At 45.4% G+C, this 12,500-nt stretch overlaps 1 protein-coding gene across 1 annotated transcript in view; it reads left to right on the top strand.

Annotated features, from left to right (window-relative positions):
• slc8a4b (solute carrier family 8 member 4b) overlaps positions 1 to 12,500 on the top strand; it is a 177,686-nt gene that overhangs the window by 80,481 nt on the left and 84,705 nt on the right. Inside the window, exons 3-8 of the mRNA XM_063186250.1 lie at positions 1,383 to 1,825; positions 2,397 to 2,534; positions 3,041 to 3,319; positions 5,504 to 5,839; positions 11,635 to 11,745; positions 12,220 to 12,372. Coding sequence (XP_063042320.1) covers positions 1,448 to 1,825; positions 2,397 to 2,534; positions 3,041 to 3,319; positions 5,504 to 5,839; positions 11,635 to 11,745; positions 12,220 to 12,372 — 1,395 coding nt within the window. The 5' untranslated portion in view covers positions 1,383 to 1,447. The remainder of the gene's footprint in view (positions 1 to 1,382; positions 1,826 to 2,396; positions 2,535 to 3,040; positions 3,320 to 5,503; positions 5,840 to 11,634; positions 11,746 to 12,219; positions 12,373 to 12,500) is intronic.

The raw sequence follows: 12,500 nt of genomic DNA, 5'->3' as shown, positions 1-12,500 counted from the left end.
TGCGCAGAGATGAAGGGGTCGCGGAGATGTGTATGACAGCAGGGTGACAGGTAGATGCTGGCATGATGGATGGCTCAGGGCACCGACAGGTCTCATGATAGAGAGAGCACATGGGAGAGAAAAAGGAGAGAGAGAGAGAACAAGAGAGCGAGAGTGAGAAAGAGAGGGAGGAGGAGTGACACAGCAAATACAGAAAACAAAGAGAAGAAGAGTTCACTTTTTTTACTCACCGGCCACTGTGGATAGTGGTTCTACTGAGTCACTAGTCGTTTAGTGCCTGTCTGTTAGAGTTGTGTTGTCAATTTTTTTGTTATTTTTTTAGAATATTCTTATCACAAACAATTGATGCAACTATTGTGATTTCTCCCATCAAAGAACAAGTTACCTGTCAAAGTGGCTAGGGAGACTGAAATTGTGACTAGCCGCAACCAAATTTACCAGCATTTTGCTGGTTGGCAGGTGCATGTGCCAGGGTCCACCAAAATGGAGAGAAAGAAAGAGGTAAGAGATTGAATGCAGAGATTGAACCAGAGAGATACAGTTGATAGATAGATGCAGAGAAAGAGAGAGGGAAAGAAAGTGAGAGGAGGTGGGGAGGGGGCAGGGGGGCGGGAGGGAGGCGAAGTTGAAAAGACAGCCACAAGATCATCAGCCGAGGAAGTCAGAACTAATTTGACTGGATGTCTACAGCATACCAGCCATACTGCTACTGTAGCACCACTGAGCTCACAGCTCACCCGCTCAAATTAGCTTCTCCATGCATGGGGAAAGACTCTCAGTCCCCCCCCCCCCTCTCTCTCTCTCTCTGACTTTCCGACTCTCTCAATTTCAATTTAATTCAACTTTAATGGAAAGAGATTTATTTGCGCAGCAAATAAGCTAAATGCATTTCTAAAGCACACATCATAATGAACACTCCCTCTTGGTTCTATACACCCTACAGTAATTAAATCTACCATACAGTGTATATAGGCCTATCTCTCTCCATCCCTCCCTTGCTCACTCCCATACACATGTCTCTCTCTGTTTTTGACCCTTCTCTTCTCACCTCACTCTCTCCTCTCACCCTTTTTGTCACATTATCTTTTCCCTCTGGGTTATGAGACATGTTGGAGGACTCTCTATTTTATCTTAATTTCTTCATCACTTCCATTTTTTGTCAGTGGGACTGGGAGCTTGTTTTTAACCTCCATCATCCTGTCTGACTATTTATTTCTACAATACAACCAATTGACAGTTTTCAGGGCGACACGAATGTCTGACCATTGTTCTCTCTCTCTCTCTTCTCTCTCTCTCTCGCTCTCTCTCGCTCTCTCTCTCTTCTCTTTCTCTCTCTCTCTCTCTTTTCTCTCTCTCTCTCTCTCTCTCTCTGTCTCTCTCAGGTGCCCTTTTGAGGTGTTCTGACTGACATATCAAGAGAGTGAGAGAAACCTCCCCTAGGCAAGCCATGCCATTCTCACACCTCCTCCCCTCCCTCCATCTCCGCCACCCTTCATCCTCCTCCTCTTCCTCCTCCTCCTCCTCTTTCCTCTCCCTCCTCCTCCTCTCCCTCTTCCTGCTCCTCTCCTCCTCGTCCCTCCTTCCCTGCCACGCGTCCCCGTCCGTGTCGGTGCCCAACAACACCCACAAGTCCAATGGCAGCTGTGACAACGAGGTGACGTGCGAGGCTGGCGTCGTCCTGCCCGTGTGGAACCCCCAGAACCCCTCGGTGGGTGACAAGGTGGCGCGCGCCATCGTCTACTTTGTGGCTCTGGTATACATGTTCCTGGGCATGTCCATCATCGCCGACCGCTTCATGTCTTCCATTGAGGTCATCACCTCGCAGGTGAGGGAAACTGAATATTGGTAACAATATTACAAATTATATTTTAACCCAGTAAGACACGGCCTGTGTTTTAAATGAGCTGTTACCAGAATGGCAATGACCAAGTTGTAGTATATTACAGCATTTCACTGGTGGAACAGCATATGTTAAAGGGATGGTGCGGAATAAAGTGAAAATTTGACCATCAAATGGTCACGCCATGAAATGTGTATGGTGAGGAGCCATTCTGGGAAAGACGGTGACATTCCAAAGTTAGCTAATTTTGAGCTTTTTTGTAAAAAATGCTGCCAATGCTAACAGAAAGGGCCAACATGAAAGGCCTATCACTAGCAAGTGTTCTGCTGTTGCTACATTACACTTAGCTGACGCTTTTATCCAAAGCAACTTAAAGTTATTCAGATACAGGGTATTGGTTACAGTCCCTGGAGCATTGTGGGGTTAGGTGCCTCGCTCAGGGGCACTTCAGCCATGGAGGAAGGAAGGGATTGGTAAAGGTGGGGGATTGAACATGCAACCCTGTGATTTGCTGTCCAACTCCCTAACCATTACACCACTACTTCCCCTATAACAGGAGAAAGAGATCACCATCAAGCGTTCCAACGGCGAGACCACCACGGCTACGGTGCGCATCTGGAACGAGACCGTCTCCAACCTCACCCTGATGGCGCTGGGCTCCTCGGCGCCCGAGATCCTGCTCTCCGTCATTGAGGTGGGCGGCCACGGCTTACACTCTTCCTAAGTTAAAGCATTAGCAATATGTTGTTTTTACACAAGTAGCATCTTGTTTTTTTATCACATTTTTGAGGTCTGAAAACATTGCATCATTTCTGTTATTTTGACTGTTTCTCCATTCCTACAAATACATGCTCTAAATGGCAATATGTTTCTTTAACATCTGGAGGGACTGCTCATGTTACTGAAACACATACCTATAGTAGTGAAATCAGAAAAAATGAGAATTTTGAATTGGTCTAATATCTTCCCGTGCTTTATTTCTATCTCTCTCTGTCTTTGGCTGTCCCTCTCTGTCTCCCTCCCCTCTCTCTCTCTACCACTCTCTCTTTCTGTCTCCCTCTCTCTATACCCCCCTCTCTCTACCACCCTCTCTCCCTACCCCCCTCTCTCCCTCTCTTCCCCTCCCTGTCCCTCTCTCTTTCTCTCTCCTCCCTCTCTTCCTTGCTACTGATATCCTGTCTTCTTCTCTCTGTCATCCAGGTGTGCGGCCACGGTTTCCAGTCGGGGGCGCTGGGTCCCTCCACCATCGTGGGCAGCGCGGCCTTCAACATGTTTGTCATCATCGGCCTGTGCGTGTACGTGGTGCCCGACGGCGAGGTGCGCAAGGTCAAGCACCTGCGGGTGTTCTTCGTGACGGCGGCCTGGAGCATCTTCGCCTACATCTGGCTCTACCTGATCCTCTGCGTCTTCTCGCCCGGCGAGGTGGATGTCTGGGAAGCCGTGCTGACGTTCCTCTTTTTCCCGCTCTGTGTCGTTCAGGTGGGTCGTCAGCTCATTCAGTGTTTATCGCATGCACGCACATGAACTCACGCACACACACTTACACACGTACACACGTACACACGTACACACACACACACACACACACACACACACACACACACACACACACACACACACACACACACACACACACACAACATGCAGACATGTCTTCTCGCCCGGTGAGGTGGATGTCTGGGAAGCTCATTCAGTGTTTATCACACACAAGCATGCGCGAGCATACGCACATAGACGCATACACACACACACACACACACACACACACACACACACACACACACATCCTCTTGTCCTCTTGCCCGGTGAGGCGGAGGTCTGTGCCGTTCAGGTGTGCCTACTCATCTGCCAATTCATTCAACACAAATACACTACATAAATTGTAGGACAGTCGTTGAGATGAACCATCTCATTTTCGCATTCACGTACATACTGTAAACACAATACAACAGAACAAAAGCCAATAGTACTCACACAGGGGCTCTGAAATGTGGTTTGAAGGGGGCGAGAAGTAATCACTGGGGGTAGGATTAAATATAATCACACCCAATAAAAAGTCTTTCAAAGCTGGCTGAACCCCTCTCACCACAATTGCCAGTGCCAGTGCTGAGTCTCCTAGCCAAACACCACACATCTAAATGTCCTCCCTTCCAAATACTACCTCCTTTCCAAATAGTCCCTGTTTCCAAATATCTGTCCTTCAAAAATACTACCCCTTTACAAGTATTTACTTTTCCCAAATGTCACCCTTTTCCAAGTATTCCCTTTATCAGAATTTTTCACATTTCCAAATATCACCCATTCCAAGCATTCCCCCACTACCCAAATATCCCCTTTTACAAAACAATACTCCTTTCCGAATCTTCTTCATTCCTCCGGTCTCTCTCTCTCTCTCTCTCTCTCTCTCTCTCTCTCTCTCTCTCTCTCTCTCTCTCTCTTTCTCTCTGTCGCCCTCTCTCTCTGCTATGGCTCTACGTATGCGTGTCTGTGTTTTCATTAAGTTTGATACTAATCCTCGAGGGTGCGGATTTGTAGTTTTACACCTGCCTAATCCCCAGCCTCGCCACAACAGCCGTGGTGGCCGTAAGCTGTAAGCTGTCACCTGTGTCAGGCAAGGGATGTTAAGTTTCTCTTAAAACTTGGAATAAAATCCTGCCTTGACAAATAACAAGACAGAACAATAGACGTCAACAAGAAGAAGCCCAAACAGAAACAGTATCTTATACTTAAAGAATGAAAAATGCCAAATGTCGGATTGTGGATACAACTGGTACAGCTATTGAAGGACCACAAAGCACAAAAATAAAACATCATTTCTAAGATATTTTTTGCCATTCTATTTTAAAATATTCAAACTTTTATGCTGTCAGGGAAATCAGTATGTGAAGGTTACATATTTAACGTTTTGTGTGTTGATATTTTTGAAACTTGTTGGGTGGAGATTTTAACATTTTTGCTGTTTCGGAAATCAATGTTTGAGGGTTACATGTTTAAACACTGTGGAACATTTTCAGAATAATTTTACTCAACATAACCTTTAATAGGCCTTTAATGACCTTAAATAAGAAACTATTTTCATTCTGAAGACACATTTGTCAAGACGTTCTTAATCAAGCAGTCGCACACTTCCATTAAAACTGCTAAATGTCCAATACCCATATTTAAAAAAAACTTCTATTGCTCCATATGGTATTAAGCATTTTTTCCTCAGTCCAACCTTTTTTATTATTTTTATTTTCAGCTTTATCTTTTAAAACTAGACAGACTGACATTCAGACAGACAGATTAGTCTTTATTCAAAGCTGGAAGATACTGTGCACTCTCTCTCCAAATGTAATGCTTCATCCTTAGGCAAGTATTCATCCTACTACCTGCACCTCCATAAAAACCCCTGGTGTTTGTGTGTGTGTGTGTGTGTGTGTGTGTGTGTGTGTGTGTGTGTGTGTGTGTGTGTGTGTGTGTGTGTGTGTGTGTGTGTGTGTGTGTGTGTGTGTGTGTGTGTGTGTGTGTGTGCGCGTGTGCGCGTGTGTGTGTGTTGGGAGGGGGAGGGGTCCTCTTCAAAAACATTTCCCACATAACAAAATTTATGTATCTCTCACCCGCCTTATTCCCACATAACAAAGCGTCCGTAATTCCGTATAACATCTTGGTCACCTACAACAGGCCTGGATTGCCGACCGGCGCCTGCTCATCTACAAGTACGTGCGCAAGCGTTACCGCGCCGACAAGGCCCACGGCATCGTGGTGGAGTCGGAGGGCGGCGACGACATGATGATGAAGGAGGCGGGCTTCACCAAGATGGACATGCTGGAGCTGGACGGCATGAACTCGCACCTGGACGGCATGCTGGCGGGCGGCGGCGGCGGCGGAGAGGACGGCATGATGGGAAGGGACCAGGAGGACGAGGCGCGCCGCGACATGGCGCGCACCCTCAAGGAGCTGAAGCAGCGGCACCCGGACAAGGACATGGAGCAGCTCATCGAGATGGCCAACTACCAGGTACGTCCCCTTGTATGTCCCCAACTACCAGGTACGTCCCTTTGCACTGTATGTCCCCAACTACCAGGTACGTCCCCTTGTATGTCCCCAACTACCAGGTACGTCCCTTTGCACTGTATGTCCCCAACTACCAGGTACGTCCCCTTGCACTGTATGTCCCCAACTACCAGGTACGTCCCCTTGCACTGTATGTCCCCAACTACCAGGTACGTCCCCTTGTATGTCCCCAACTACCAGGTATGTCTGCTTTCTCAGTTGCATAAAGTGAAGTAAAAGTGAAAGCCAACTGGGAAACTCCACCTCCCATTGTCTTTGTGACACAGCACTCCACAGCTCACAGTGCTCACTGCACACAGTGAAATTGCATTTATGCCTCCCCCATGCAAGGGGGCAGCCCCCAATGGTGCCCCAGGGAAGGAGTGTGGTGGGACGGTACCATGCTCACGGTACCTCAGTCATGGAGGAGGATGGGGTTAGAGTACTGGTAAATTACTCCCCCGACCAACCTGGTGGTTCGGCAGTCAAACTGGCAACCTTTGGGATACAAGTCTGACACCCATGACAGGCCAAAAGTAGATAGTAGTAGACACTACTGGTATGATATTACATGGATTAAACTATGTAATGTCATACTACTAGTATTGTAATTACATTTGTACTTCTTCTACTACTTCATACAAATCTGCCCTAGCTGCATAAGTACCTCCAAATCTTATAGTTTCAATTGTCATGGCATTTACGGCAGAAGTTTAAAGAGGTGCAGCGGCATTTGCTCTCACTGGCGATGCACACGCCCACACACACATGCACATACGCGCACATGCACATGCACAGACACACACAAATACATGACTGCACACATGCATGCAGGTACTGTACACATGCACAAGTGTGCGCACACGCACAAACACACACACACACACACACACACGCGTGCGTGCATGCGCGCGCACACACACACACACACACACACAGAAAATGAAGAGTCCTAGCTTTTAAGTCAGGCAGGCGTTTATCAAGGTGCATTATCCAAGTATTTTCTCAACAGGGGTGCATTCAAAAGGCTATTACGGCATTTAAAGGAAAACGGCAGTTAATGTGCTGACGATAATGGCAGGTGATTGCTTATTCGGAATCTCCATTATATAGTGCTTATATAAGACACAGGCGCCCCGAAAAAAGAAAGATGGCCCTCGACCAGGTGTCTGCACTGCCTTTCGCAGCAGGTATTTGCTTTGCTTGGCCTGCTCTGATTTTGCTGTACGTGCATTTCTGAGATGGCCATTTGAAGCAAGTGCTTTTTATGCCCACTTAGATATGCAGTCATATGAATAAGACGATCAGTTGAATGATTGAGATGGCCTTTTACCACCGCAGCGCACTCACAGGGTGGCTTGACGCTGAGGCGTTTGGTATTATTAGGTTTTACAGTCAGTGTGTTAGGTGCTGCATGATGGTGTTTTATAAGTCACTTTGGATAAAAGCATCTGCTAAGTCTAATGTAATGTAATGTGATGTAATGTAAAGTAGATGCTGGGTCTCCCTTCCTCTTAACGTATTGAAATGAATGTGTATGCATGCACATACGCACACATGCATGCATACTCAATCTCACGCACGCACGCACGCACGCACACACACACACACACACACACACACATGTGTATGCACACACATGTGTATGCACACAAATACTGTATAGACCTACCTGCACTAATTGACCTTGGCAACTTATAGATAATGTGATATAAAAGCATTATTAATAAGAAGTATTAAGCGAACAGAGACGAATCAAAGAGTATGTGGAGAAGCCTATCAATTCAAGATGACCCACTGTCACCATTCACTTCGCTATACAGTGGCCGCTGTTCAGTTACCCTTTGGATACTCTGTGGGGTATCAGAGAATTCAATGCTCAGTTGGCGCCACTGATTCTCTATTACGTCTTCTTGACTGCACCATGATCGCTCCTTGCAGAGAGTCTCTTGGAAGTGGCACGGCACGCAGAGGAGTCAAAAGTAAAAGTAACTTCATGGTGTTAGCACAACACTAGCACATAATATTACATAGCTGTTACACCATTTACTCCATTGTACCTATGAGATAGATAGTGTTGTTACTGAGAAAAAAACCTAAAAACCTAACAAAGACCCACCGCAAACTTGATCCAACCAGTGCAGAGTCAGCTGACTGTAAGACAAGTACGCAGTTCTACTGGTTACTGTGTTGGAAGGAAACACAGGTGTTACTTTAAAAAAAAATTGCTGTGACTTTTGACACCTTTGATGGTATATGCAGGGAATGGGCAAAAGTAAGTGGCTCCTACACTGTAACAGTGAACTGTACTGCAATACCAGTGGCTACATCACATGCAACAGCACATTGTGTGTTTCTTAACAAAGATAAATGAATAAGACCACTAATCTAGACAGAGATTTTCGCTACATAATCACTTTCATGCCAAGCGCCTCAGCTTACCTATGGGCAAAGGTTGGCCACATGCCATTTAGTGCAATGCCGTTGTGCTATAATACCACATGTAGAGAGATGCCTCCTGTAACTTGGCTAGGTTTAATGCTGGCATGGTCTTTATGTTCACAGGACAGTTCAGGTCAGTGCTTGCTAAAATTAATTTAGTTAAGGGAGCGTACGTAATGTACAGATTTGGGTTGTATGGCAATACAGGAAAGAGCATCAAAAGTAGATGGAAGCGGAAATGTTTGAAAAAAAATTGGGAGAGACAGAGAGGGAGAGAGAGAGAGAGAGAGAGAGAGAGAGAGAGAGAGAGAGAGAGAGAGAGAAAGAGAGAGAGAGAATACCCAGAGAGGGACACAACTGCTGTAGCTATAAATAAATCGGTGGCTTGTTCCAGCATTTTGCAAAATCACTTTCCATTTATCTTTTGCTGAGGATAATGTATCAATTGGACATGTCTGCTTCTTGCCCAGGCGGCTGTGTTCCAGGCTGGACAATGAAGCGGAAAATGAAAGGTTCTACGGTTGCAAAACCTTTTTCGTCCATCGGGGGCTTGCTGCACAAGCCAGCAACTCCCCATAGACTCCCACATGTTTTACAGTCCAATTCAATAGCAGAAATAAACACGTGTACAGTCAGGTTCCGAATTTTTTTTTGTTGTATGATTCGGTATACGTAGTTTTCGGGTGCGTGATGACTATGAGTTTGTTGAATTTGCATACCACAGAGGATGGTGTCCAGTATACCGGGGCAGCTGTGGCTTAGTGGTAAAAGCGATGGGATTCAGATCAGAGGGTTGTAGGTTCGAATCCCGCTCTTCCACTCCCTATCCCACTCCATGGCTGAGATGCCCTTGAGCAAGGCACCTAACTGCTCCAGGGACTATAGCCAATACCCTGTACCTAAATAACTAAGTCGCTTTGGATGAAGTCATCAGCTAAGTGTAATGTAATGTAATGTAATGTAATGTAGTGTAGCGCTCGTATGTACAGTTCATGGTCCTGTGCCTTTGATTCTGTTGTAGCAATCCAGGCCTGAAAGAACTAAGAACTAAGAATAGAAATGGTCGGACAGACTGATTTGTGCATGAAATGCAGTGTAGCATTGCAATATCAGCGGCCTTAGGCTATTTCTACTGGTAATGCTTTCTTTGAGCTCTATTTACCAGGTATTAATTACAGTAACATGATGCTTTCAAGGTTATTATGTTTACCTGCATTTAGTAACGTAATGGCACTATGGCCAATTTTACTGGGTATTTCCTATATCCTGGGGATATGTATGAGATCAATCAGATATGGTCTTTCTTCCACTGGCCCTCGGGACCTTCAATTTAAGTCTAAGTTGGTCTGTGAGATCTATCTTCTAGGTTGATCTTACTCTATGAATGGCACTCTACATTTGTGCAGTTCTTTTACGTACAGTCTACAGCCTCAGCGTTGCCAATCAGCCATGTCTGTGTCCTGTCCCCTTAAGTCTTCCGATGTAAGCCTTCCAATGTAAGCCTGTGCGGTAAATTTGTTATGCACAACGTCAGTGATTGTCCTCTAATTGCTCTCATATACAGTCTATGGTGCTGTCACTCAAGCGAGTTCCGGTGTCCCCTCGTATCTTTCAAATTAAGTGTCATCCGGTCTGTAATAGTAATCAAGAAAATATGCGTTGTGTCACAGTTGGTTTGTCCATGCTGTCAGTGCTGCTGACAGCTTTGACGGGGCCCTGGACAAATATCAAATGGCACCCCCTCCCAATACATACTTACAATGTAATGGGGACCCAGTTCTGGTCCCCTCTCTACCTGGGCCCGGGACAACTGACCCCCCTTTGCCCCCTGTCGGCTTCCTTGCATGCTGTGTCTCTCATATGCAGTCTACTACTGTAAGTGGATCCGGCATTCAGACACGTCTTACTTCCTGTGCCCGCTCAGTTTACCTAAGGGCCAAGACACAGTATGTATAAACAGCCTCCTATACAGTATAGTACAGTATGGACCTGTCAATCAGACATTTCCCACAGCTTGTATCCTGATCCTCAGGTCCTTCAATTTAAGCCTCAAACAGTATAGATGTTTTTACGTCTAGCTAAGCTTATGCTATGCATTTATGCAGTTTGCTTATGGAGGATGCCATCAATCTGCCATGCATCCATACATGTGTGCCATTCTTTTATATCTATGGCATTGTCAATCATATCATGACTAAATATATATATTATGTATATAATGTCATATAATGTCCAATCAGGTTATCAAAGAGACACACATCATGCATATTTAAATGCATATTTAAACAGACATACATTTTCACACATGATACAATTTAAAACATTGCAAACCAGCTAAAAGTAAAAAAGTAAGTTGCCCTGCTAAACTTTAAGGCAGCAGGGCAGCTTACTTTTTTACATTTAACTGGCTGCAATATTTTAAAGTGTGGTGTGAACAAACCATTATCTACACTACAGTCTATGGACCTGTCTGTCAGACATTTGCCACGACCTGTGTCCTGACTCCCAGGTCCTTCAATTTATTGTAAGCCTCGGACAGACTTATCTACTTTATCTAAGTCTGTCTAAGCCTATATGTTTTGTGCAGTTTTCTAATGGAAGGCGCCGTCAATCAGACATGGTCTGCTGTTCTATGTCTGCCCAAAGTTACTCAAGACACATTGAAAAGAGCGTTGCATCCCCTCTGGTACTGGCCATATAAATACAGTAAAATGCGTACTGTATATCTGTTGGTTAGATCCGCCCTTATTTTCCTAAGTTGTAATGCATGATGTCACATGATGTTTGGGTTGTCAATCTGTCATTAGCCCCACCATATGTGTCTTTTTGTCTGTCTGTCGATCTGTCTGTGAGCGTGTCCGCCCACAGTTTTGGGTCTCCTGTGGGTGATGCCAGCACACAACATTGTGTGCATCTTTTGGCAGGGGAGCCAGGTTGGCATCTCTGATTGCTCTTGTTTATATCCTTGTTCCTGACCCTCTGCCATGTTCTCAGGGATGGATTAAGATGACCTATAGCCCCTAGGCTACAGGTTGCAGTAGGACACCTTAGAAGGCAAATAACGCGACAAATTTACATAGACAGTGTCATATCGTAATTACAAGCTAGGAATTAAGCATAACATGGTTGCCAACTGCAGAGAGGACTAAAGGTGTTAAAACTGTACTCGACACAAAATATTTTTTTTTTCAATTTTAGTTTTTTGGCCAATCGATGGCCCTCTGGCAGGCGGGTGCCCTTAGGCTACAGCCATATCTAGCCTGTGCGCTAATCCAGCTCTGCATGTTCTTCCTTCCTGTGATCTTCCATCCTACCAGGTGCTGGTCCAGCAGCAGAAGAGCCGAGCCTTCTACCGCATCCAGGCCACGCGCATGATGATCGGGGCCGGCAACATCCTTAAGAAACACGCTGCCGACCAGGCCCGCAAGGTGACGTAGACTAACACTTGTTGTGATTGCCGTGTACGCGAATTACATTTTCGATAAAATCGCCCTCGCGTAAGCGGCGAAAGATGAGACGGCACTTTTGCGTCTTGTGTTTTGATCGTCACCATAGACACTGCCGTCACTAAAACAGATTTCTCATTGCTGTATTATAAACAACAACTTAGACAATCCCCTACAGCATTAATACCAACCTGTTTGTTGAATTAATTTTTACATATGCAAAAGAGTATATTATTTTCATTAAAAAAAAGAAATAATCTGAATGACCTCTAATTAAGATAGTCATCTTTTGACTGCATATCTCCCTCAAAAACATAATGACAAAGCTATTTCCTCTGTGCCTCTGTGCAAGGGGATTCCTGAATGAAAATGATCAAACTCAAAGTCTAATGTATAATAAAATGAATTATTATTAATAATTATGTTTAACATTTCTTTATTATGAATACATTGTAGGTGGTGAGCAGCAATGAGCCTGTGGAGCCGGAGGAGGACCCTTTCACCACGCGCCTCACCTTCCAGCCTTCCCAGTACCAGTGCTTCGAGAACTGCGGATCCCTCAAGCTGACCGTGGGACGCAGTGGAGGAGACCCTGGCTGTACTGTGAAGGTATGGAGTGAGGGGAGAGAGAGAGAGAGAGAGAGAGAGAGAGAGAGAGAGAGAGAGAGAGAGAGAGAGAGAGAGAGAGAGAGAGAGAGAGAGAGAGAGAGAGAGAGAGAGAGAGAGAGTTTGTGTAC

The sequence above is a fragment of the Engraulis encrasicolus genome, chromosome 21, assembly GCF_034702125.1.
Source record: "Engraulis encrasicolus isolate BLACKSEA-1 chromosome 21, IST_EnEncr_1.0, whole genome shotgun sequence".
NCBI lineage: Eukaryota > Metazoa > Chordata > Actinopteri > Clupeiformes > Engraulidae > Engraulis > Engraulis encrasicolus.
This window is presented reverse-complemented; position numbering and strand designations above follow the sequence as displayed.